This window comes from Globicephala melas, chromosome 20 (assembly GCF_963455315.2).
Source record: "Globicephala melas chromosome 20, mGloMel1.2, whole genome shotgun sequence".
NCBI lineage: Eukaryota > Metazoa > Chordata > Mammalia > Artiodactyla > Delphinidae > Globicephala > Globicephala melas.
The window spans coordinates 11,513,535-11,538,946 of record NC_083333.1 but is presented as its reverse complement, the minus strand read 5'-3'; the positions used below and the strand labels follow the sequence as shown (position 1 = coordinate 11,538,946).

At 55.0% G+C, this 25,412-nt stretch overlaps 5 protein-coding genes across 5 annotated transcripts; 4 read left to right on the top strand and 1 right to left on the bottom strand.

Moving 5' to 3' along the window:
• The first annotated feature begins 1,757 nt into the window (after positions 1 to 1,757).
• CLDN7 (claudin 7) lies at positions 1,758 to 4,258 on the top strand. Its single transcript, XM_030862295.3, has 5 exons — positions 1,758 to 1,834; positions 2,099 to 2,539; positions 3,424 to 3,588; positions 3,711 to 3,795; positions 3,880 to 4,258. The coding sequence occupies exons 2-5, from the start codon at positions 2,317 to 2,319 to the stop codon at positions 4,040 to 4,042; spliced, it is 636 nt and encodes a 211-aa protein (XP_030718155.1). The 5' UTR covers positions 1,758 to 1,834; positions 2,099 to 2,316; the 3' UTR covers positions 4,043 to 4,258.
• A 269-nt stretch (positions 4,259 to 4,527) lies between these two features.
• Positions 4,528 to 9,850, bottom strand: ELP5 (elongator acetyltransferase complex subunit 5). The gene is made up of 8 exons (XM_030862353.3): positions 9,703 to 9,850; positions 9,490 to 9,550; positions 9,323 to 9,403; positions 7,531 to 7,751; positions 6,237 to 6,418; positions 5,787 to 5,882; positions 5,541 to 5,641; positions 4,528 to 4,895 (listed from the first exon to the last, which is right to left on the bottom strand). The coding sequence occupies exons 1-8, from the start codon at positions 9,746 to 9,748 to the stop codon at positions 4,781 to 4,783; spliced, it is 903 nt and encodes a 300-aa protein (XP_030718213.2). The 5' UTR covers positions 9,749 to 9,850; the 3' UTR covers positions 4,528 to 4,780.
• Positions 9,851 to 10,272: 422 nt separating this feature from the next.
• CTDNEP1 (CTD nuclear envelope phosphatase 1) lies at positions 10,273 to 16,811 on the top strand. Its single transcript, XM_030862286.3, has 8 exons — positions 10,273 to 11,100; positions 13,729 to 13,795; positions 13,890 to 14,008; positions 14,209 to 14,280; positions 14,911 to 15,027; positions 15,256 to 15,367; positions 15,787 to 15,871; positions 16,166 to 16,811. Exons 1-8 carry the CDS (start codon positions 10,999 to 11,001, stop codon positions 16,224 to 16,226), a joined length of 735 nt encoding a protein of 244 aa, XP_030718146.1. The 5' UTR covers positions 10,273 to 10,998; the 3' UTR covers positions 16,227 to 16,811.
• A 1,088-nt stretch (positions 16,812 to 17,899) lies between these two features.
• Positions 17,900 to 19,922, top strand: GABARAP (GABA type A receptor-associated protein). The gene is made up of 4 exons (XM_060290216.2): positions 17,900 to 18,103; positions 18,650 to 18,728; positions 18,866 to 18,984; positions 19,427 to 19,922. The coding sequence occupies exons 1-4, from the start codon at positions 18,014 to 18,016 to the stop codon at positions 19,490 to 19,492; spliced, it is 354 nt and encodes a 117-aa protein (XP_060146199.1). The 5' UTR covers positions 17,900 to 18,013; the 3' UTR covers positions 19,493 to 19,922.
• Positions 19,923 to 20,824: 902 nt separating this feature from the next.
• PHF23 (PHD finger protein 23) lies at positions 20,825 to 25,209 on the top strand. Its single transcript, XM_030862264.2, has 5 exons — positions 20,825 to 21,052; positions 22,642 to 22,673; positions 22,831 to 22,923; positions 23,466 to 24,303; positions 24,408 to 25,209. The coding sequence occupies exons 1-5, from the start codon at positions 21,019 to 21,021 to the stop codon at positions 24,620 to 24,622; spliced, it is 1,212 nt and encodes a 403-aa protein (XP_030718124.1). The 5' UTR covers positions 20,825 to 21,018; the 3' UTR covers positions 24,623 to 25,209.
• The last annotated feature ends 203 nt before the right edge of the window (positions 25,210 to 25,412 follow it).

The following is a 25,412-nucleotide window of genomic DNA, read 5'->3' as shown; positions in this document are numbered from 1 at the left end:
AGGCAAGAGGTGATGGTGGCTTGGCCTGAGATGCTCTTAACTTGGAGGGGAGCTGGCTATACTTACGTAATGAGAAACATGGAATTTCTGAGCTGGAAAGCACCTGAAAAAAAAAAAAAGAACCTCACCATTAATCAAAAGGTAGAAAAATTAAAATGAATAATAAAGAGTTCATTAGGGCTTCCCTGGTGGAGCAGTGGTTGAGAGTCCGCCTGCCGAGGCAGGGGACACGGGTTCGTGCCTCGGTCCGGGAAGATCCCACATGCCGCGGAGCGGCTGGGCCCGTGAGCCATGGCCGCTGAGCCTGCGTGTCCGGAGCCTGTGCTCCGCAACGGGAGAGGCCACGGCAGTGAGAGGCCCGCGTACCGCAAAAAAAAAAAAAAAAAAAAGAGTTCATTAAAGTCTGCATTTTATAGAAAAGCAGGTTAATTAGCTGAGCATGAAGGACGCTTTAATATTTTTATTGAATAAAAGAAGGAAAGACTTACAGAGAAATGTTTGAGAGGGAGGAGCAAAGACGGGAAATGTGAGAGAGTTGAGGTGAAAAAAGGAGAGAGAAAAATTAAATGAGAGAGACAGAGTAAGAAAGGTGTGTGAGCCTGAGCGGTGTCAGGAGGTTGGAGAGGAAGATTGGGAGGAAACTGGACAAGGCGGTGGCAGCGATGTGCACTCAGGAAGATGCAAAGAAAGGCTACTTGGTGATGCTGGGCTCCAAGGGGGCTGGGAATAGGGCACAAAGGTAGACCAAAAGAGTAGGAAGTAAAATAGGAAGCGGAAAAGACAGGAAGGGGAGATGATAACAGATGAGGGAGGAATGAATAAATGGGGGGTGCTTGGATGAGATGTGTGGAGAAAGGATGGGGCCATATATAGCTCGGGGAGAGTGAGAGAAGAAACCTGAGGGCGAGGTGGCAACCTGAGGGCTGAATCAAAGGCTACATTAGAGCCAGGTGTTCTGGAGGACAGAATGGTGAAAGGGTGGGGCACATAAAGGGTCAGGTCCAGGCTCAGAATGAGGGAGAGGAATGTGTGCAGGGCTGGGGGAGGGGGAAGAAGGAAAGGTGGAGGACAAGTTGGAAAGACTCCAAGGGAGGGGAATGATGGGTGTGGCCAAGACTGTGACCCTGGCTTTACCTTGCTCCCACCCTCTGCTGCCTTCTGGCCTCAGCGGTTTCTTCCTTATGCTACAAGGACCCTTGAGGCGGGATGGGATAGTGAACGCTGGGAGGTGGGGTGCCAACGGCCCCGCCATTAAGTCATGTCAAGCAGGGATCGGAATAGGGGGCCAAGGAGATGGGGGGTGTTGGGGCGCCATGCCTGGAAGCTGGGTGTCTGTTGGAGGGCGACAGCGGCGAGGGGTGGGTGGGTGCTAGGAGGTAGGTGGCTTTGGCGGTGGAGACTCCAATAAGGCAGCTGAAATGGGGAGTTCTGCGGGATTGGAGCCAGAGCCCTTGAAGGTGGGATCGGCTAGGAAAAGAGAAAAAGAGCAGAGGGTTGGGGCGAAAGTAGGGCGGGACAAAGAGCGCCCAGAGTAGAACCCGAGAGTCCCTGCGTGGGGGAAAGGTGGAGCCAAGGCAGGTCTGGGGCATCCCCCCCCGCTCCGGCTCCGGAGCCGCTCTTAGAGCACCTGTCGGGGAGAGGGGAAGGGACATCCTGGTGCCCGAGGGACCTCCGGTCCAGAGGGGCTTACTCGGAGCTTGGGACTCCCGAGAAGACTCCGCCTCCTCCCCTCCGGCGGTCCAAGCCCGGCAAGTGAAGGGGCGTGACCCTGGTGCTCAGGTTTCTTCCTCCTCACCTGGGCCAGGAGGGGTGGGGGCCAGAACTTCCGGCTCAGGTGAGTGTCCCTTCGGTGACGTCAGGTCATCCTCGGCCGCCCCTCCGGTCCCTCCCCGCCTCGCGCTCCCGGTGCCCGCGGGGGCGCGCCCCCGACGACCTACATATACTCAGGTGCGCCGCACCTGTCCGCCCGCACCTGCCCGCTCACCGCTGAGCGGCCTCACATCGCACAGCAGCCTTGGGCCGACAGCCCAGGATACTCTGGGGACTTCCAGCACCCGGGACCGCGCCCACACGGCCCCTCCACCTTTTGTTTGGGAAGGGTCGCCGAGCGCCGAAGGGAACTGCCGGGTCTTCGCGGATTGCTTTTGTCGGCCACCAGTCCTGTTCCCTCTGCTGTGAGATCCTCGCCCCGCCGGAGGGGTAGATTTGTGTTTACTTCGGTGACAAGATTTGCAAGCACTCGGCCAAAAACTTTTTTGCCTCTTTGGGGGACAAAACTCGCCAGCCCGGCGCCTCCCGTCTTTTCTGAGGGAGGAAATGGCCAATTCGGGCCTGCAGCTGCTGGGCTTTTCCATGGCTCTACTGGGCTGGGTGGGCCTGGTGGCGTGCACCGCCATCCCGCAGTGGCAGGTGAGCTCGTACGCCGGCGACAACATCATCACCGCCCAGGCCATGTACAAGGGGCTGTGGATGGACTGCGTCACGCAGAGCACGGGCATGATGAGCTGCAAAATGTACGACTCGGTGCTCGCCCTGCCTGGTAAGGCCGCGGGACCGACGGGGCGGACGCGTCCAGGGCCGAGGTCGCGGGGTGGGCGCGGGCCCCCGCCCCAGGCCACACGGCCCGACGCCCTGGGTTGCCGGCGAGGGCGGGCGGAGAGGAGGAAGCGGAAGCGGTCGGGCTGGGGACGCCGCGGGCCGAGATTCTGGGGCTGCACGTGCGCGCCTCCGGGGCCGGCTGCGCCCCTCTTCGCCTGCGGACCGGCCTAGTCTTCGGGCTTGGCGGCCGGCGGCCCAAGCACCTCCCGGGAAGCCGAGTCCTGGGGCGGGGGCGGGGCCTTCCCTTCCCCCCACCCCGAGGAGGCCACGGCCTCCGCCATCTCCCGCCCTTTTCTCTGACAAAAGGCGGCGCGGGCTGGAGGCCTCGGAGTTGGGTTGGGGCCCGCGGGGTCGGACCGAGGGCCGAGGAGTCGTGCACCCTGTCAGTACTGGGGCGCCGCCTGCGGCTTCTAATCTTATCGGCAGATTAGCCGAAGCCACAAACCGTGGCCTCGATAGTGGGGTCAGAGCTGGGACGAGGGCCGGGATCTGAGGGCGGCGTCGGGGCTCCGACCACCGCTTCCGGGGCTCAGGCCACCACCTCGGTTCCTCTTCGATGTACCCTTTCACCCTTTCCCCTCCCCGGGGCAGTTTCGTCGAAACCCTGGCGCCCCGGGCGGATCCTAGAGCCGAGAGGGCGGGGCGGAGCGGGAAGGCCCGCGGAGTCGGGAGGGGGCGGGATCCACCCGCTCTGGCCCGGGACTTGGGCGTCGAGGGGGCCCCAGGCCTGCGGCGAGTGGGTGCAGCCGGCGACTCAGAGGCTGGAGCCATCCGAGGGCCGCTGGCATTTCCATCAAGGACAGCATCCTTCCCCCTTTCCTGCAGCGGCCTTGCAGGCCACCCGAGCCCTAATGGTGGTCTCCCTGGTGCTGGGCTTCCTGGCCACGTTTGTGGCCACGATGGGCATGAAGTGTACAAACTGTGGGGGGGACGACAAAGTGAAGAAGGCCCGTACAGCCATGGCCGGAGGCATCATTTTCATCTTGGCAGGTGAGCAACAAGTCCAAGGTGGGCCCAAGGACTCTCTTCTTGCCCATCCTGGAGGGGTAAGGGTGGGCACGGTGTTGGTTTGCAGGGAGCTCACAATATCTCAATCCTCATTCTTTCTCCAGGTCTTGCTGCCTTGATAGCTTGCTCCTGGTATGGCCACCAGATTGTCACAGACTTTTACAACCCGTTGGTCCCCATGAATGTTAAGTAAGTAAGGGAGCCCTGCCTCCTAAGGGGTCTGGGGTCGGAAGAGGCAGGCCAGGGTTTCTGACCCCAATTCTCTCTCCACAGGTATGAGTTTGGTCCTGCCATCTTCATTGGTTGGGCAGGGTCCGCTCTGGTCCTCCTGGGAGGTGCACTGCTCTCTTGCTCCTGTCCTGGGAGTGAGAGCAAAGTTGGGTACCGTGCACCCCGCTCCTACCCTAAGCCCAACTCTGCCAAGGAGTACGTGTAAGCTGGGAATGCCCTTACCCCAGCCTGGCAGCCTAGAGGTGCCCCCAGACATCTGAAAGGACCTGGGGCAGAGAGCTCAACCCGTGGGCAGGGTGCCGAGCAGAAGCCTGCGGTCACTCTAGCCCAGCACACCATGTACAGTTCCCTGGGGTGTTGGGTGGCAGGGAGACAAAAAGGGGGAGGGTGTGCTTTTTGTACAGTAATAAAAATGTTTTGGAAAGTAGACTTTTTTCCCTTGGGGCATCTGCTTTCTTCCAACCCAGATCCTTGCAGAACCTAAAGTGTACCTACTTCAGTTAAAAAAAAATTTATTGACCACCAATGGTGTGCAAGGGTGTCCCAGTTCCACCATTTCAGTCATGCAGTCCCCGACACTTTTGACTACTGACTCTAAACAACTCATGTTCTTGGCTTCCCTCATCCCCGCCCAGCCTCCAATCCTATCCACTCGCAACTCTTGCTTAAATAGCAACCAAAGAGCTTTTGTTTTTAATTAAAAAATTAAGATTTTATTAGGCTTGGGGGGGGGGTATCACCTTCCCTTATGCCCCCATTCCACTTTCTCTCCTCACTGGAAGCTGCTCCCTGGCTCATGGGTCACAGGGCACGGCCTCCACAGACACAGGGAACAAAGATGGGGCAGAGACAGGCTAAGGCCAATGCAAACAATGGAAGGATGGTTATGGGTCCAAGGTCTCCCTCTTCCTCCAGTTACAGTCTAGTCACATCTCCTGGCCAGTTAAACATCTAGGTCATCATCTGGGTCTTCTTGGTCCAGGTCATCGTAAGCATCTGGCTCATAGAAAATGTGGCTGGTAGCCTGGCCCAGCCCAGGGCACAGTAGCGCCTGCTGTCTGAGAAGACATAAAGGGAGATTGGTGCTGGTGAGGGTGGGTAATGGGTCATGTCTGGATACCCTCTTTCCTCGACAGTGACTCCCTCTTTGGCCTCCATGTTTTCTTGGTCTAAGTCCCTTTGTGTGACCTCGTTTAGTTAGCACGGAAGCACCACCTGGTACAGGGTAGATACTCCTATACCGCTCTCATAATAGCCTAAGTTCTTAGCAGCTTGAGGGCAAGGATCCTGCCGAAGTCTTGCTTCACCTGCCCACACACTGGGCACAGGACAACAGGCATCTACTAAGCCTTTATTAACCTGCCTCTACCATACCCATCTAGCTTCCTATCGTCTTAGCACCACTGCCTGGAGACAGGGCCGCTTCCCCAGGGTCTGGTCTGGCTCAACCCAGCCCAGATTACTCTAGGGATATCTGTGGAGCTGGGACCCAAGGCTCTAACGGAGAGAAAAAAGACATAAAGGACCTTTGCCATTGCTGGGGTTTGGGTGGGTAGAGAACTCCTCCCCAGACATGCCTCTGGAAGTGGACTTCAGCCCCTATAAAGTCTAAGAGGTTAATCAACAACCTGCTGTTGCCCCACCTCTTAGGCCCAGATGCTGGGCTCAGCTCAGGGACCCGGGCACTGAGGCCCCAACCTTACTTTTCTGAGCTGAACTGGAAGGGCAGGGTCAGGCTATCTTTGGCTTCTCTCTCTTTCTTGGACAGGCGAAGGTTAAAAGTCAAATGAGTCGTGGGGTCCATCTGTAGAGACAAAGGATGCTGCCACTCTGCCCCATCACTGAAATCCCCGACCCCACCCCCAATCTCTGCAGTCTTTATCCCCCTCTCTCCTTTTTCCAGACTCCAAACTGCATCCCCTTGTTCCGGCCCTGGCTCTCTTAGATACCGAGGGAACACGAGGATCTGGGTAAGGCTGGGGCTCTAGGGGCGGCCCCCCTTGGAGCTCCAGGCTGAAGTCAGGAAGGATGGAGAACCACTGAGTCTGGGGAGAAGAAAGAAGAGTATTAAGAAGGTTTTTTTCGTCTTACTGAGCAAACCAGAGAACCAGGACCTGCCGCCCCAGCTCCCAGCCACTTATGTAACTGGCTACTTCCAGCTCTTGTTCTCGTTTTTCATCTCCTGGAAGGCAGTGTCTTTCATTGGTTAAGCTCACAGGATCCAAGCTTTCCAGGCTACAGAATGGGGATAATAAAACAATCTACCTCACAGGGCAGCTGTGGAGATACAACGAGGGCAATGCTCAAACCACGAGAGCCTAGGGAAGTGCTCCATCGCATCAGCCGTTTTATTGCTCTTCCTCTCTGACCCCAACCTCCAGTTCTCCTGTGCTTCTGACCTGGTGGGTCGGGCGCTGTTGGGGCCTCCGATAGAGGATGTGGGCTGAGGCCTGGCCCATCGCACCGCTCAGGGTCACCTCGGTCTGAGCAAGGCTGCTCAGCACTCCCAAGGGGCCTGGGCCGTGAAGCTCTTCATGCAGCAGGCCCAGCACATGCACCTGCTCTCCTGGGGAGCTGTCACCTGGAGAGGGACAAGAAAGGTGGTGCACGAAGGGCAGTAGGGAGCATTCAGGGGAGGCCTGGGATCAAATAGTGAAGAGGAAAAAAGGAAGGAGAGGGCCACGTTCCCTCAGAGCTCTGCCAGGATCCTGACTGACCTCGGCCAGTGTCACTGCCCTGCTCTGACCTCTTTCAGCCCTCACCTTTGAAACACTTTCTTATTCCAATGCACATCGAATCAAGGCACTGCTCTGACATCATTCCACAGGAGCGCCTCAAGGCTTTCAGGATGGAATCCACACTTTCAGCATCTGTTCTCCGCTTGTTTTCCAGCCTCATCTCTTACACACTGAACCATCTGCAGTGTCAGGAACTTGCCAAGATCCCAGTCAGTGCCTTAGATCCCCTCTTTCCTTCCCTCCCTTTTAGCAGCATTTACAAAGCGTCACACCGCACTAAATACTTGCATTTTTAGGTTGGACTGTATGAAATTGCTGATATTTGATCATATCTGATCTACAAAAAAAGCAATTCCAAGTGGTTCATCTTCATACTATAAACTCCCTCCTTCCTTGGCTTTTACTGAGGAAACAGAAGCACTGTGAGACCAAGCACCTGCATACCGAGCTGGGTATCTGACTCTAAAGCCCATTCTAGTACCCACTGTACTTTAGGGCTAGTACCAGTGCCCCCAGCTGGACAAAATGGCCCTTGCTCTTCAAGACATTCCTTCCTTAAGGTACTCTGTGCATGTTCCTTTATCATCATGGTCCTTATCAGACTGTCTAGTAATTGCTGGTTTACTTGTCTATACCTTTACGGAATTTTGAGCTCCTGGAAGGCAAGGACCTGACTACAGTTAGCCTTTATTTTTCCATTATCTAGAACTCTACCTGATACAGTGTATGTATGCGTATGTTTGTTGAATGAATGAATGAGGGAAAAAAAAACTTGGAAAAGAAAAAAAAGAGTAATTAGATAGCATTATGAAGAAACCAAGAACTAGAATAAAGGCTAAAGAGATGGAAGAAAGTCCAGTTGGAGATCCCTTATATGTTTCCTGTTAGGGTGGAAAGGGGCACATCCCTTGGCAGGGGGAATTTATGGTGGGAAGAAATGAAGAACGAGTCTCACCATGGCAGGAGTCCTGATGGCTCAGAGTGTGCAGAGTCTGGCAGAGTGTGGTGCAGGGAAGGTGAAGCAGCAGCCAGCTGAGGGAATCGAGAGCAATAGTGACAGGGCCAGGATCTGTCCTCCTGCACAGGGCCCTCAAGGCTTCCAGGGGACCCCCAGGAAGGGTTTCCCCAGTCTCTGACCAGTTGAGAGGGTCTCTAAAGAGGTCATGGTAAACCAGCCTGCAAAGGGAAACGGAAAGGCATGATCCTACTGCCCTTCCCCCTAATCTCCAAATTCAGCTTCTGATCTTTGTGGCTTGTTTCTCAATTTTCACTAATATCCTAAACATTAGTGAAAAGTTCTTACTGAGAAGTAGAAAACAGTAATTGAGAGCACAGACTTTGGCATCAGGCAGCCCTGAGCTGCAAGCTTGGTTCTACCTGTCCAAGGTCACCTAACTGATATGTTACTTCACCTCTGTTAAGACTCGGTTTCTTCATATATAAAATAGGAATACCAACCTCCTGACAGCACAGTACTAAGTGATGCCTAAAGTGTATCATTCTCGAATGGATAAAGAGAAAAGAGAGGACCTGAGACATGGTTCCTGCCTGTAGGACAGCTTAGAGAAGGTCAAGAATCAAGTCCTGAGGTACTAACTACAGATTACATAGCGATTCAGGAAAACAGACTGGCATGGACTAGAAATCCTGGGAAAGCTTCACAGTGGTAGAACTTGTTCCCAGACATCTCCTTTCTATCTTCTGCTTCTCTTGTGAATGCCATCTTTACAGCATCACCTCTACTATAACAGCTGATACAAAATTAGGGCTCAACAGACAGGTGTAAACTGTTATTATCCACTTAGCTAACCAGACCAGGAAGTAATCTTTCTTAACCACCAACATAGGTGGATTCAGGTACCTCCTGATCTGGCTGCTTTCCTCTACCCCACATCAGTCTGTTAAGCCCTGGAAGTTCTACCTGCTAAAGTCCTTTTACATTTGTCCTAAACTCTCCATCCCTACTGCCACTGTCTTTAGCCAGGCCTCTGTCGCCTCCTACCGCTATTCTCTAAGATTCACTGGAACAGGAATCATGTCGGCTTCATTCACTGCTCTAGCCTAGCTCAGCTCCTGGTTCACAACTAGTTCTTAACCGGTACTTATACATCTGAGTGAACCTGCATTACTGCAACAGCCTTCCCACCTGGTATCCCTATCTCCTGGCTGCCCCCTCCTAACCCATTCTCCACACTGTGGTCACTGGACGAGTCTTTCAAACAAGTATGATGTTATCACTCTCCTCCCAAATTTTCCTTTTCGTGCTCTGTTAAGACCTTTTACTACCAGGTACCTCTCTCTGTCTGACCTCAGGAAGCTCTTCCATCTCCCATGGACAGGTATGCCTTCCATACCTCTCTAATTTTGCATAAACTGTTCCTTCTGCCTGTAGGACAAGTCCCTGTGTACCCTGCAGTTAGTGCTGATGCATGTTGATCACCAGATTCTGAATAACTCAAAAGGCAGCACACGTTTATTCTTGTTCTCCAGTCCAGCCTCTAGTGCTAACCTGTACTGTCGGCCTTTTATTACTCTGTTCCTCTCATCTTCTATGGTCCCTGCTTTGGATTCTCCAGATACTACTCTTCATCATTCCTCTTACTAATTCCTGCCTCTTGAAAAACCCATATCCGTTCCATGAATAAGTAGCTGCTACTACGTATCAGGTTTGCCTCTGTTGCTGGAAGGGGAGTTCCTCAGCAACAGAGGTCCCAAATTCAATTAAATCTCTTCCAATTTGTACTTACCGGCTGTTGATATTGGAGTCAAAACCTTCACGAAACTCTTCTTCGCTCACTTCACAGCCCAGGATGTGGACTTCCTCCCCACTGAGGCAGAGATGAGGGGGAGTGTCAAAGAGTGGGGCCCAGGCTCCCTTCTCGGGTAGGACAGCGAGACACTGCGGGATACTCACCACAGTGCAGATTTCTTGATAAGCGCCTTCAAGAGGCTGCGCCCCTCCCACTCCACGGAGTCTGGGGAGAGCGAGGGACGGAAAAACAGCCTGAGAACACTGAGGTTTTCGCATTCGCGAACCGGTAACGGCCTCCACCCCTGGCCTCTTACCCACGGCCCTTCCTCTCCACTTCCGCCCCTTGGGCCCTGCTCCTGTGTCTGTGACCCTCACCCCGCAGCAGCACCAGGCCACCAAGAGCCAAGAGCGACTCCAGCATCTCCAAAATGCGTCGCGTCCCTCTTCGGACGCCCTCTGATGGCGTCACTACCCATTGCCCCGCCCCTCCACATGGAAGGGGCGGGGCATCCACGATCTCTCCCACTACTAAGACCTGGCGTAACCTGGCGTGAGTGGTGCTTAGGTTCACTATCCCAGGAAGGCTCACGCGGATCGACCCCTCCTGAGCCCTGGTGCACAGACGCAGGGACGACGCCCCTCTCTACACTTTTACCGTGACTAGGGCGGGAAGAGCCGTTGGGGCAGTTGTCCGTGGGAGGGGCAAGTGGCCGCGCAAGCCCGCCCGACGGTCGGAGCCTCTGGCGCAAGTGACGTCACTCCGCCCCGCCCATGCAATTCGAGGCGGGCCTGCTTTGCCCTAGGCCCCACCCCAGCACCACCCTCCGCGCATGCGCGATACTGGGGCCTTGTTCGGAGCACGCTCCACTTTCCTTATCCCCACCCCCGAAGACAGAGTAGGGGGAACTTCAGCCCCGGTGAAGCGAATACACGTCACCACCGGAAGTAGTGTCAGAGGGGAAGAGGAGGGGGGAAGAAAGAAGGAGGGAGGCGTTTGGGCGGTAAAATGGCGCCTGTCAGAGTGGGAAATCCAGCTGCAGAGGCTGCAACCCCGCTTCCTAGCGGCTGAGGCACCCCCGACCTCGGGGAGGGGGAGGCCGCTCCAGTCCAGCCATCCGCGCCCTTCGGCTCCCCCTCCCCTCCTTCCCGACTCCTTGGCTCAGCCGGTCCGTTCGCCGCCACCGCGGCCCTGCGCCCGCCGCTGCCCCCGCCCGCCCCTTTCCCGCGGGCAGCCCCCTAGCGCGCCTGCGCAGCGGGCCACCCTCCGCTTCCCCCTTCCCCTCCCCCTTCCTTCTCCCTCCCTCCCTTCTCCCTAGCCCCCTCCCCCACAGCCCCCTCCCCCAATTCTCCATCCCCTTCCCTCCTGGTCTCGGAGGACCCCATCGTAGCCCGACCTGTCTCGGCCCGCAACCTCCGCGAATTCGTCGGTGCCACTCCCCGCCCATGTGGGCCCCCGCGGGCTGCCCACGCCTGTCCCCCAGCTCCCCGTTCCGCTGGGCTTTCCCCTCGTCGTGGGTGGCTTTCTGAGCCGCCCGCTCCGTGCCCCTCTCTGCAGCCTCTCCTGCCACTCGGGGCCCCCGTTCCCCCTCCCGGTGGCGGGGGGCTGCCCCCGGGGGGCTGGCGGAGCTGGGCCGCGGGGGCCCCGGGGCCGGCGGTGCCGGGGTCATCGGGATGATGCGGACGCAGTGTCTGCTGGGGCTGCGCACGTTCGTGGCCTTCGCCGCCAAGCTCTGGAGCTTCTTCATTTACCTTTTGCGGAGGCAGATCCGCACGGTGAGCCTGGGTGGGCGCTGGTGGTGGTGGGGACCTCTGTCAGCGGTGCTCGAGGGTTTTTGGAAAGTCTCGGGCCTCTGTTTGGGCCTAGAGACTGAGCCCCGGCGGCAGCTTTTATCGCTAGAGAATTAGAGCACCCGTCGCTGGGCATGGGGTGGGACGGGGAAGAGGAAGACCCTTGTAGTAGAACCGAGATGATGGAGGGGGGCTAGATGGGAAAAGGATTTGGCAACTCTTGGGGGCTAGGGTGACGGGTGGGGTGCTCTTTAAGAAAGCTGGAGTTGTTGCTAAAGAAGCCGGGGGGCGGGGAACACCTGTTTGATGGCAGCAGGTCTGTTGATGTGGCCTTGTGAAAGACCCTCCTATTATTTGGAACCTCCGTGTGTGTTTGGTCTCATAACAAGGGAGAGACAGGCTCATGTGCCAGGGGTGGGGGTGGGTGGGGGGCGTATGTCACCAACAAGGATGGGAACGTGGGAAAAGCCCTGGGTGTGAAGGAGAAACCCCTGCAGTTCAAATTAAGGGAACTCTTCCAAAAAGGTCCTGAAAACTCATTTCATAGTGTGAGTGTGAATATTTGGGTTTATTAAGACTTTGAGATTAAAAAAGATGCATTTATCATTGGCATCTTTAGTTGTGGAAGGGAGCACATTAAAGTTTGGGTGTCCCTATCAGAAGACGGTGCTTGTCAGTTTAAGGTTTGAATGTGAGGGCACGCTTCTCAGATTGTTTCTCCAGGAGACCCCAGCATTGTGAGGGATACTGTGGGGAGTGTATCTCTGGGTTTCCTCCCCCATAGCTTTTCTCCAAGGTCAAACCTCCTTAGGCTAACATCATTTAATGTGCTCTGTGTTCTCACCATCACGGGGGAGAATCCTCTGAAGGAGTCTGGGGAGGATTCAGTGAGCTGGGGTGCAGAGGGTCTCCAGTCTGTACTCTGGCATACCTCAATAAAACATGAAGGAATAAAACCAGGTAGGGGCTGCCTAGGTCAAGGAACTTCCAGAAAGCCCTGAGTGGTAGTGGTGGTTGACTTACTGATTTGGGGAATGGCCTTGGATTCAGTGTCTCCTTTACTACTCCACTCCTTCCACTTCCTGATTTAGGGTTTAGGGTGAGGATTGTTTCAGGGTGGTCATGGTTGTAGGCAGGGCTGTTTCCCTGAGATAAGGGTTAGGAGCCAAGAAGAATCGGGTCAGAGATACGGAGATGTGTGGGGGACTAGCTCCTGGGATTTTCCTTACGTGTTAGCTGCTGTCCTCTCTTCCTGGCCTTGCTCCGAGCATCTCCCCTTCTTCCCCTAACATAGCAGTTTTCTGTTCTGGGTGCAGGGATGGGCTCCAGCCCATGCAGAGACTGGTTCCTTGCAAAATTGTTCTCCTCTGGGCAGCACTGACCCCACAGCCTTTTGTCTTCCCTTCCTTCCTTTCCAATCTGGTTTCTCCCCCCACCCCCTTTCTGGCAGATGCTTAGAGCATTCCCTACATGCCCCGCATGTGCAACCCGAGATAGCAGGGCAGGACACCCGAGCTGTTGCAGCCCTCATCGCAGCCCCGAGAGAAAAGAAGGGCACATGCCTTGGGATTAGGGGGAGAGAGCCCTTTGGTTTGCACGTGGAGAGCCTGGTTCGTGAGGCTTGGGGCCTAGGGACGGACTGTGCTTAGAAGAAAAGAGCAGAGGAGGGAATTGCCAAGCTTTGCATGGGAGAGATTTGAGTGCTGGAAACAGGAGCCTCTGGAGAAGGCTTGGAGAAGCTGGAAGGCCGAGATGGTGATGTCCTTGTCCCTTCCTCACCTCCCACTCACAGCCCTTACTTCACTCTGGCCTTCTTGATACTCTATCGGTCTGCCTGGTGAGTGGGGCTTTCCAGTGTTCTCTGCCTTGCCCTGGGTACCAGGATAAGGAGGCTGTTCAGAGGGCTGAGGTTCTCTACAACTTGTGACTTGGCTAGTAGAGACAGAAATGGACAGGTGGCTAGTTAAAATAGGCCTGGTGGCCCCCAGCCAGAGGAACTTAGCTGACCTGACAACCCCTGGATTCCCTCATTCTCTGTTCCCCTTAGTGACCCAAGGACCTCCCCTCCTGACTCCTACGCCCTGTCCACTAAGGAATCTGAGGCCCTCAGCTCCCAACAGGAGGTGATGAGAGGTGTCACAGAGAATTCTTGAGGTGGAGGTGGGGAGGGCCACGCATTTCTTTGTTCCATGTAGCAGGATAACATCATGGTTAAGAGGGCACGTTCTTGGATCAGACTGCACAGGTACAATCCTGCCTCCACCATTTCATTGATTCTAATGTAAGTGACTACCCCTGCTATAGTGTTCTAGGAATACAGCCACGATTGAGACAAAATCCTTGCTTTCATTCTAACTGGAGGGGCAAACTGCTACATAAGACAATTCCTAGCTGTGGGGTGTTAGGCAAAGTATTTAACTTCTCCAAGCCTTGGTTTCTTTGTCCTTAAGATGTAGATGATATTGTTATTATTAGGGTTGTTCTGAGGATTAAAGAAACAACCCTAAGTTACACTATGCCCCGTGTATGGTAAATGTTCAACATGTGCTTCCTATTACTAGTGGGGAAGATTTCCTTGTCAAGGGTTCTAAACCTCTCTCTTCCTATTCCTAGGTAATTCAGTACCAAACTGTTCGATATGACATCCTTCCCTTATCTCCTGTGTCCCGGAATCGGCTAAGTGAGTATGCTGACTGGGAGGAACCCTAGCTGAGGTAGGGTTCAAGGTCTTGGCTGGAGGTTGGTTGGTGTTACCCCTTCCCGTTGTGGTTCAGGCCAGGTGAAGAGGAAGATCCTGGTGCTGGATCTGGATGAGACACTTATTCACTCCCATCACGATGGGGTCCTGAGGCCTACAGTCCGGCCTGGAACGCCTCCTGACTTCATTCTCAAGGTGTGTGGGGCTGGGAAGTGATGGAATGGTTACGTCTGTTATTCTGCTCAATTCTTTGCCAGTCCCAGAGCATCTCATCCCTGGCTGTGTCCTCTGGCAGCCTGAAGGAGGGAAGCAGGCAGTGGGAGGGTGGGGGGTATCCTTTAGGCCTGTGTTGTGGTGCTCAGGACTTCTCCCAGCCCTGCTGTGTTCCTCTACAGGTGGTAATAGACAAACATCCCGTCCGGTTTTTTGTACATAAGAGGCCCCATGTGGATTTCTTCTTGGAAGTGGTGAGTTTGCAGAAGCTGAAGGCAGCTCTGTGATGAAGCAATGGTTTTAGGGCTCAGGGAATTTAGAGGATTTGGAGGAAGTAAGGGATCAGGAGAAATGGGTAAGGGCAGTTTTGGAGAGGGGAGGTTGTAGGATGCTCAGAGAATGGCTTTCGATAGTTTGGGTTCATTTGTTTTGCTGATGCAATTCTATTCTTCCACAGCCTTCCCGCTCTTTTTTTTTTTGCGGTACGCGGGCCTCTCACTGCTGCGGCCTCTCTTGTTGCGGAGCACAGGCTCCGGACGCGCAGGCCCAGCGGCCATGGCTCACGGGCCCAGCCGCTCCGCGGCATGTGGGATCCTCCCGGACCGGGGCACGAACCCGCGTCCCCTGCATCAGCAGGCGGACTCTCAACCACTGCGCCACCAGGGAAGCCCCTTCCCACTCTTTTGTTCTTGCATCTGTGAATCTTAAGGGTGTATGGTGCCTAAGACTCTTGAGTTTGAGGACAGTTTCAGAATTTTGTGTCCTCAGAGACATTCAGTGTTGTTGGAAGTCCTGAAGGACTCTGCTAGAGTCTTAGTAAAAGGGATCTATATGTCTGAATGATCATCTCTTCTGACACCTTCCTCTCCTCCAATCTCTTTCAGGTGAGCCAGTGGTACGAGCTGGTGGTGTTCACAGCAAGCATGGAAATTTACGGCTCTGCTGTGGCAGATAAACTGGATAATAGCAGAAGCATTCTCAAGAGGAGATACTACAGACAGGTAAGGGGCTAGCGTCCAGGTCTAAGAGTGAGGCTTGGGAGGCAGGCCATCAGGGAGGGACCTGAGTTTAAGGCAACTGCCCTGGAATGGAACCTTCTGAGGGTGTGGGGGAGGCATACTGTATAATCCCTTTTGTGAGAACTGGCTGCCTGTGGGCATTGTTGGGATTGGGGGAGCAATCACAGAGGGCGAGTCTCCTTTTGATGACCAGCTCACCCTGCCTTCCAGCACTGCACTTTGGAATTGGGCAGCTACATCAAGGACCTCTCTGTGGTCCACAGTGACCTCTCCAGCATTGTGATCCTGGATAACTCCCCAGGGGCTTACAGGAGCCATCCAGGTACAGGGGACGGTGGTGAGTCTGGCAGGACTAGGAAGTGGTTCTGAGTAGGTATTTTGAATGCATGGAGCTGGGATTCCCTGGTTTACAGTAGGTCAGGATGCAAGTTGTTTCTCTTTTAAATGAGATGTTCCCCGCCCCGCCATATCCATTTCATAAATCAGATTTCTCATATCAAATTGCTTCAGGTACACACAAGGCAGTAAGTTTGACTAGAAGCCTCGCCCTAGTATGAAATACGGTGATTAAAATTTTATTTTATTTTGAAGAATAAATCAAGGAGGTTTTACTTAGGTCATTCAGTTTGCGGGGGGGATATATATTTTAAAGTAATGAAACCCACCCCCAAATAAAAGGAAAAACACCCTATCTCTCTTGAATCCTTTGTTTCTTCTCATGTGCCTTTTCACCCACTCTAGACAATGCCATCCCCATCAAATCCTGGTTCAGTGACCCCAGCGATACCGCCCTTCTCAACCTGCTTCCGATGCTGGATGCCCTCAGGTAAGGGAAGCTAGACACTTAGATTTCTGAGGAGAGAAGCGGGTGGGGGATCCCAAGAAGGAATAAAAGTTTGTCCTGTTTTACTTTACTTATCTCTTTTCCCTTAAGAATATTACTTTTGAACAAGGTCTTTTTAAAACTCATCACTTTTAGCCTTTGGGTTTTGGGCAAACTGAACCTGTCTCATGTGAAAACGGTGATCCTTTCCACCCCACGTCTTCCGTGAGGCTGCCTTACACTAGTGTGAGGATATCAACATAAGGACTCTACCAATGCAAGTTATTGTTGTCCCAGGTTCACCGCTGATGTTCGTTCTGTGCTGAGCCGAAACCTTCACCAACATAGGCTCTGGTGACAGCTGCTCCCCCTCCACCTGAGTTGGGGTGGGGGGGAAAGGGAGGGTGAGCCCTCGGGATGCCGTCTGGTGCCCTGTCCACTGGTGAGGACTGCCTGGGCAGGGTCTGCCCCTCCCACCCCTCTCTGCCCTGGGAGCCCTGCACTCCATATGGAGTCTGGATGGACACAAGGGCCAGATTCTCAAGCAGCCTCACTCTTAACTTCGTGTTCGCACTCCCTGGAAACCCCAGACTGGGATATAAGCGGAGGCCTAGGAGAGCCGCAACAGTGTCTGGTGGAGAGACAGGACTGGCCAGAGTGGGAGACAGACATTCGGTAATCCGGGAGGCTCAAAGAGAAGCCAAGCCAGCTTTGTTGTGATTTGTTTTTTTAAAAACTCTTGTACAAAACTGATCTAATTCTTCACTCCAAGGGCTGGGTTGTGGGTGGGAAACTGGGATTTTGGGCCACTGGATTTTCCCCAAACTTGTCCCCTCCCTTTCTATTTTCCCTTCTTCCTAGATTCCCTCAGACCTGTAACCAGCTTTCTCTCTTTTTTTTTCTTTTCTCTCTTTTAAACCATGCATTATAACTTTAAAACCAAGGCTGCCCTAGGTCCTTCTCTGGGGTTTTGGGAAATGAAGGGAGGGGTCTGTGTTCACACCCACCCTGTCTCCTAGGCAGAAGGAAAAGAGGGTGCTGTAGACCCGAGGGGTAGGGGGAATGGTGGTGTTAGCTTTCCCTGCTGGGAAGGGACTTAGTGACAGGATGGGCGCCCTTGTCGGGGAGTGAAAGGACAACTGTGTGTCCTGAGGGAACGTGAGCTTCAGTGCGGTAGGACGGAGAAATACGAAAGGAGAGACCCGGGCGCCGGCAAAGCCAGCATTTCGTCTAGGGGGTTGACGTGAACAAGCTAAGCAGACGCTGCCCCTGAGCGGCGTGGGGCGGGAGGAGGGGGGGGTGCTCCACGCCACCGCCGGGCAGGCCGAGCACCGGGGCTCCACCTCCCCAGCGCTTTCCTCCCCGAAGCCTAAGCCGGCTCTACTTCCTCGCACCCGCCACGTGACGCCCCGCCCTTCTCCGAGATCACATGATTCTCGGGTACAGACAGTGCAGTATTCTTCCGCGCTGACGTAGTCCTTACTTTTCGGACCTCCTCTCTAGTCCCTATTGGTCCACTCACCCCTGGAACCTAAGCGTTCCGTGCGTCTCTCCAAACATACGTTTCGTTTTTGCCCTCTATTTCCGGAGACCACTTCCTCCGCTTGGGTACTACTTTGTTTTGGTGTCAACGGCCGCCTTCAACGTACCAACACGTTTCGTGAATAGCTCTCCTTGTAATTATCTGCTCTTTTTCCTGTACGTTATTTCCGAAAAGAACTTTTGGAGAGCCAAGTCTCAAATTACGGTTACCATCTTCCAGCCATTTTCATCATTACCTTCCTGGGGGGAACTCGGAAAATGGGTTTTCAGTTATTTTCGACGATAGCAAAAGCCAACAGTCTTTCCTACGCCGCCTGCGTAGCCTCCAAGTTGATTCCAAAGCTATTGCACTGACGGCGTGGGGGTGGCGGTCAGTAGGTGGTGCTACGCTAGTGGCGTTAGGGCCGTTGCGCTAGCGGCGTAACATAGCAGGCGGGGAGGCTCCTGCTGGTCGGGGGCGGGGTTGGTGAATAGGGAAGTGGCCCAAGTCCCGGGATCGCTCCGCCGAATCCGCCCGCGCGTCGCCGCCGTCGCCACCGCCCCCCATCCCGGCCCCCCCCGGGTTCCCTCAGCCCAGCCCGGTCCAGCCCGGTTCCCGGGAGGATGAAGTTCGTGTATAAAGAGGAGCATCCGTTCGAGAAGCGCCGCTCTGAGGGCGAGAAGATCCGAAAGAAATACCCGGACCGGGTCCCGGTGAGGACAGTAGCCAGGGCCGAGGGCGCGGGGCGCTGGCGCTGACGCCACAGCTCGGGCTTGAGTCCGGGACCCGCAGCGCGGGCCTCAGGCTGCCGGCTGTGGCGGGGTTGGGAACGAGACCGAAACTGCTCTCCCTGGGACCGGAGGTGAAAGGAGTGGGGTAGCGGTAGAGCTGGGGGTGAGAGGATGTAGACGCGAGAGACAGACCTTGAGATTCATGTGGGAAGCTGTGGGGCGTTTGACAGTCTGAGCTTCACATGGGGTTTTTGAAATTGAAGCTGTAGTCGGCCCAGACAGGTCATCCCCTTATGATTAAAATAACGGTTTGTTATGACGCCCTGTTTAGGGATCCTGGATGTTTAGGTGAATTTGAGTCAGTGGGGTCAGAATCCCTACTCAGGGCTGCGCCGCGTGTTCAGAGACAAAGAGAAATGAGTCTGGGGTAGGTGTGGGTGCTAGGAATGTTGTTGTTTGAGTTCTTGACAGGTGGAGCTGTCGGGCTATATACCTAATGTCTCCTAATTTTAACCTTCTCTTTAACAGGTGATAGTAGAAAAGGCTCCCAAAGCTCGGATAGGAGACCTGGACAAAAAGAAATATCTGGTGCCTTCTGATCTTACAGGTGGGAATCTGACCCAATACCGGCTTTGCTTCCTGGGGGTGGGAGCGCAGTCTCTGTGGGAGGAGGCTCCACATAGAACGTGTTCTTTTGAGGGCATTTGTGATCTCTGACTTTATCAGGCCTTGTATCTTTGGCAGTTGGTCAGTTCTACTTCTTGATCCGGAAGCGAATTCATCTCCGAGCTGAGGATGCCTTGTTTTTCTTTGTCAACAATGTCATTCCACCCACCAGTGCCACGATGGGTCAGCTATACCAGGTATGGTGCCTGGGAAGTAGTGGAGGCTTTGGAGAGGAGTTGGAAGCACTTGAGAGGGAAAAAGTTTTAAGTCAATTCTTGGACCAAACTGGCTTACTTAGCTCTCAATTTTATATTTGCTCTTAAAATTTCCACATAGTCCTGGGTTGGGGATTTGGACAGGGCCGTGGGAGTAGAAAGAAGAGAGAATAGTGAGCTGGAGCAACTGTTGTGATGCAGACTCTCCCCAGGCCCCTCCCTGTTCCAAGGCAGCAGAGAACAGTTTGAGGTCTTTTTGCCCAAGACTGTTGGCTAGAATAATACTGTTCAACATCTAGGGCCTGGAGCAAGTGAGAGGGAGAGTCAAAAAGAATGGTTTTGGAAGAATCTGCCCCGGTGGTGGGTGGTTCAAGTAACTAAGGCCCAGTTGCCTGAACACTGTTACTTTCTGCTTTCACCCCAGGAACACCATGAAGAAGACTTCTTTCTATACATTGCCTACAGTGACGAAAGTGTCTATGGTCTGTGAAGCTGCTGTCCCTAAGGTGGGGGGGTCCCATTCTACAAAGAGAGAGGTGGCCCCCCTTCCTTGACCTGCTCCTCCTTGAGGGTCAAACACCACCTCCCTTTTTCAGGACCTGCACTTCCTAATGTTTGAGACTCTCTTCCAGCCCCTTTAAACACAAGAGTTAATGTGGGAGATGGCCTCTAGTACCCACTCTTTCTCCATTCTTCCCCTTTACCACCTTTCCCATTCTGCTTTAGACTTCTTGACTGTCAATCTGTGTCACATCTGGTGATTGTTTTGGTTTCTTTTCCCTTTCTAACTGCCCAAGGGGCTCAGAACCCCAACAATCCCTTCTTTTCACCACCACCTTTTTTGGGGGTAGATGGAAGGGACTGAAATTGTGGGGGGAAGGTAGGAGGCACATCAATAAAGAGAAAACCACCAAACTGAACTGGATTTTTCTTTGTGTTGCTCCCCTCCCCCTTTTGTTCTCCCTCGTCAGTGGTGGGGAAAGAGGAGGTTGGAGGGATAGTAGTATATTTTGGTTTGTTTTTATGTTGGGCTTTTCCTTGTGCATAAAAAGTGTGCTTTTGTTGTGATGGATGGAATACTGAGTATCATTTCATGAAAGTTCAGTTTTATATACGTGTGTATGGATTGGGTCCTGAGGTTATAAAAAAAAATTTTTTTTTTACTGTGGGTTTCTGTGGAAGTTTGAAAGCACCTGCTTTAGATAAACCATCCAAGTTTGTCATAATCTTTTGGGTGAAGGAGATATTCGAGTGTGGGAGCTAGTAAAAGGACTCTGTCCTCAGATGCATGTCGCTTAGACAGACTTTGTGCCGGCGCGAGGGATCCAGTGGAGTGTAATCCAGGAGAGGGAGAACACGGGGAGGAGGGAGCCATTATCACCGGGAGAACTTCATCTCCCAGCAGCCTTTTCTCTGTCTGGCCGGAAGTGGGGCGGTCCCCCGTGGGTAGAAAGAAGCCGCAGAATGAGGCAGTATGGTGGCCGAAAGTTCTAATCCCTTCTTTCCCTTCGTCCCCTTCTTTCTTAGCCCCGCCCAGCCTACATTTCCCAGGAGCCTGAGCGCACTCTTCCCCTCTCCCCTCTGCTCCCAATCTCCCCGCCACTCCCCGGGGGAGGCGATCGGTTTAGTGCGCCTGCGCCAATCCGTGGCTTGCTGGGAACTGAAGTTCCGGAGGGTTATGCAGTGTCCTTTTTGCTGCCCCCGGACGGACTATAATCCCCTTGATGCATTGCGCGTTAGCGCCCGCGAAGGGAGGGGGGAGAGAGGAGGAGGGAGGGAGGAGAGAAGGAGGAGGGAGCAGGCGGCCGGCGGCGCGGGGGGAGGGGGCCCGGTCCGGGAGTGCGGGAGGCAGTGGTAGAGGGAGGTGGCGGCAGCGGCTAGCGGACTCGAGTCACAACCGAGTCGAAGCAGACACCTCCGTGGAGCGAGGCAGTAGGAGCACCGAGCACCGGAGGCGGCACCGGGATCCCCGGCTCAGGGGAGGGGGGCGCCGGACCGGGAGGAGGGGAGGGGGCGATGCTGGAAGCCATGGCGGAGCCCAGTCCCGAAGGTGAGCTCTCGACCGGTACAGAGCGCTTAGCCGGCGGGGGGCGGGCGAGGAATCTATTGGCAAACTTGGAGGTCGAGCCCCGGAGCCCAGCGGGGGAGGGCGGGGAAGGGGTCGGGGGCCTGCCCCTGGAGGTGGGAGAGTGACGAGTTGAGAGACGTTGGAGAAAGAGGAGTGGGAGACTGGGCTGGGGGTAGTTGGAGATCAGGCGCTGTGTGTGTGTAGGGCGGGTGGGGTGGGATGGGGGAGCGGGAGCTGGAAACCCACAGCTTCGGGGGTTAGGGGCCGAAAGGGCCTCCGGCAGGTTGGGGCCCTAGAACTGGGAGGTCGGGGGAATTTGGGGGCCGGAGAGTTGTTGGGGAGGAAGGATGTAGAAAAGGATTGAGTGAGGAGCTCGGTAGTTCGCCGAGGTGGGGGAGTTTGTGGCGGTGGTGCCGGAGCTCCCGGTAGTTGCCGCCGGAGCTAGCCCGGTGATTGTTGGAGGGGTGGGCAGATAGTTGTGGGGAGAAGAGAGGGTCTGGGTATTGTCTGCGATAGAGAGACCTATGCGGGGGGTGGTTGTGGGGAGAGGGAGCCGGGAAGCGACGAGAGCTGGCTAGTTTTGGGGGCGGTGGGGCGGGGTGGGGGTTTAAGGCCGGCGAGTTGCGCCGGGGGGAGGGGGGGTTGGTCGGTCGGCGAGGGTTAGAGCCTGGGAGTTGCGGAGGGTGAGGGGGGCAGCGGCGGCAGCAGCGGGGGTTGCTGGGGAGGAAGAGAGTAGCTGGTTGGGGGGGGCTCGAGTTTAGGGGTCCGTAGCCTAGTGACTTGCTGGCGAGTCCGGGGGCAGGGAGGGGGGGCAGCGGCCGGAGAGAGCTCGGAACTGGGCCCGGGGCCCGGCGGGGAGCCCGAGGAGCTCGAGACGGGGAGGGGCCAAAGCCCCGGATGGGGGCGGGGGGACGGCGAAATTGTGGGGAGCGCGGTAAGGGGGGGCAGGTGGGGCCGCGTCCGGGTGAGAGCTCTCAGGTCTGTCCCGGCCGCGAAGTGGCGTTGGATGTGTGAGCCCGTGTGTGTTTGGTGGGGGTGAGGGGCGCGCCGGGCCTCGTGCTCGAGTAGAAGGGGCCGGAGGGCGGGGAGCGGTTCGGCGTGGTCATCCTAGACCCTGGGGGCCGGCGGGCGGCGTGTGCGGTCGCGGAGGGCCCGGGGCGGTAGAGCGCGGCGGGGTGGGAACTCCGGGCACTGGGCGCGTGTGAAGGACAGGGGCAGGCGGCAGCCCGGGCTCAGTCCGGGGAGCGGTATGGCGGGTGGGGCGCCGAGAGAGCCGAGGAACCCGGAGTCTAGAGAAACCGTGAGTTGGGGGTGGGGGGGGCGGAGCGCCAAGCCTCCGGTGGGGGGAAGGGGAGCGCTATAGCGAGGCCTGAGAGGGCGCCGCGCCCAGGCTCCGCCCCTCGCGGGGCGGAAGGGGGAGCAGCGGCGGGTCCAGCACCGCTGGGGGCCTGCTCGCCTGGCTGAGGGACCTGGGAGAGGAGGGGGTTCACTTGGGACCTCGGAGGTTGAGAGGTGGGGTCTTACACCGACTCTTTCCTAGTGCCTTGACTCAGCTTTTATTGCTTTCACAGATCCACCTCCGACCCTTAAGCCAGAGACTCAGGTGAGGTTTCTCATTCTTTTGCAGCCCAGTATTACTGCAGGATCTCCTGCTCCTTCTCTCTCCCTCTCCCACTTTTTCCAGATTTCTCACTCCAGGGACTATGCTTTTGGGAATGTCTTTCGTAAACTCTGTGTGCTACATATTTTTTTCCTTTCAGCCACCAGAGAAACGACGGAGAACAATTGAGGATTTCAACAAATTCTGCAGTTTTGTTTTGGCCTATGCTGGTTACATCCCCCCTAGCAAGGAGGTAGGGACAGGAGGACAACTGACTGGAGGGTGGTGTCCTAGGGCTGTAGAGGGGCTCTTGAGATTATGAGACTGTGTTACGTTGTAGGCAAAGCCTAGAAATTATATGTAAGACTAGGGAAATGGAAATTTTGGTGGGAAAACTAGTATCTGGAGTGGGGGTGGGACTAATAGGTGGTTTGAGTGCAGTGAATGGTTTTGGGGTGCTCTAAATGGAAGGTGCTTTTGAATAAAAACTTTAGGAACTGAAAATGGTAACAAATGAGGCTGTTCAGAAAGAGCTAGAGAAAAATGGCTCTGGTCTGGGGGATGCTGTGTTGTGAAGGCAGTGGGCATTGGGGAGATGGTTAGAATTTGAGGTCAGGGGTAACATGGAAGTGTTCAAGAGGAGATGCTGATGGGAATTGGGATGGGGATAAGTTTTCTGAATACAGTAAGATTTAGTGGTTTTGGCCAGATATTTTGGTCTTTTAAGTTGGGTGTGTATAGGGGCTGAGATGACCCTGGGCCCCTTGCTGATCCTGGTCTCTTCTCCCCTTTAAGGAAAATGACTGGCCAGCCTCCGGCTCCAGCTCTCCATTGCGAGGTGAGAGTGCGGCAGACAGCGATGGCTGGGACTCAGCCCCCTCAGATCTCAGAACCATCCAGACCTTTGTTAAGAAAGCAAAGTCATCCAAGAGAAGGGCAGCTCAAGCAGGTCCCACCCAGCCAGGACCCCCAAGGTCCACTTTCCCTCGTCTGCAGGCCCCTGATAGTGCCACCCTGCTTGAGAAGATGAAACTCAAGGACTCTCTCTTTGATCTAGATGGGCCCAAAATGGCATCTCCACTGTCCCCCACATCCCTGACACATGCCTCCCGGCCCCCTGCTGCTCTCACCCCAGTGCCCCTTTCCCAGGGGGATCTCTCCCAGCCTCCTCGAAAGAAGGACCGAAAGAACCGAAAGTTGGGGCCAGGAGGGGGGACAGGCTTTGGGGTGCTTCGGAGGCCTCGGCCAGCCCCTGGGGATGGGGAAAAGAGGTCTCGAATCAAGAAGAGCAAGAAGCGGAAGTTGAAAAAGGCAGAGCGGGGGGATAGACTCCCACCTCCTGGGCCTCCCCGGGCACCCCCCAGCGATACAGACTCTGAAGAGGAGGAGGAAGAAGAGGAAGAAGAGGAGGAGGAAGAGATGGCAGCAGTGGTAGGAGGGGAAGCCCCAGCCCCTGTGCTGCCAACACCTCCTGAGGCTCCTAGGCCCCCTGCCACAGTGCACCCTGAAGGAGTCCCTCCCACTGACAGTGAAAGCAAGGACGTGGGCAGCACTGAAACAAGCCAAGATGGAGATGCCAGCTCCAGTGAAGGCGAGATGCGGGTCATGGATGAGGACATCATGGTAGAATCAGGTGAGAAGTTTGGGGCTGCCCAGGGGTAGCTGGGTTGGTGGGTTTGGGGGTATTGTGGATCTAAGAGCTCCAGCAGAACACCAAACAAACCTTCTTTTCCCCAGGTGATGACTCATGGGATCTGATCACGTGTTACTGCCGAAAGCCCTTTGCAGGCCGGCCCATGATTGAGTGCAGCCTGTGTGGAACGTGGATCCACCTCTCCTGTGCTAAGATTAAGAAGACCAATGTCCCTGATTTCTTTTACTGCCAGAAATGCAAGGAACTGCGGCCAGAGGCCCGGCGGTTAGCGGGGCCTCCGAAATCTGGAGAGCCCTGACATATGCCATCTCTAGGCTGGAACTTCGAATGGCAACATGACTTGGGAACTGAGCCTCAGGGTCATCAGCCTGTCCCCCGGAGCTGGGATGTTGTCCCACTTCAAGGCAGAAATTCCCAAGGGAGGCTGGTTTGGAAATGAGTGATGTTCCTATCCTACCCTTCCTTCCCATCTTGTGGACTTGAACTCGGACCTATTGCAGTTGGGGGTGGGAAGCTGTCTGGGTCCCTAGACACTTAAGCTCTGTCCCTTGGACCTGCCACCGCTCACTTCCTGGGCCAGGGTTGGAATTGGGATGAAGTGGGATGGTTGTCTATAAAACTCTAGTGTAAATATAGCACTCCCCTCCCTCATTTTTTCTTTTCTCTCACTCCCCATTTATTCTACACCGGTTGTATTTTTAATTTTGGACTTCACCTTTTGAGTATGGCAGCTCAGAGGTGGAGTACCAACCAGAGCTTGGCCGAGGGAGGAAGGAAAACAGAAAGGTGACGATGTTCTCACTCACCTCTTTTGTTTTTAATAATATTGGCCAGCTGTTTGTACAGACAGCCTTCGTGTTGTAAATAAAGCAGAGTGGGCTCTTTTGTGTTTATAGCCCTCACTGACTGTCCTGCTTGGGAGGGAGGCTTTGGAAAAGCTGGCTGGAGGTGGGGCTGAAACTCACCTCTCTTAAAAGTCCAAGCTGAAAATGGCCTGGCGCTGCGCCTTTTCCACCAACCCTAGGACCTCGATTGGCTTTGCCCCACCTCACCCCCCAGTCAAGGACCTCCCCCCCAATTCCCACCCT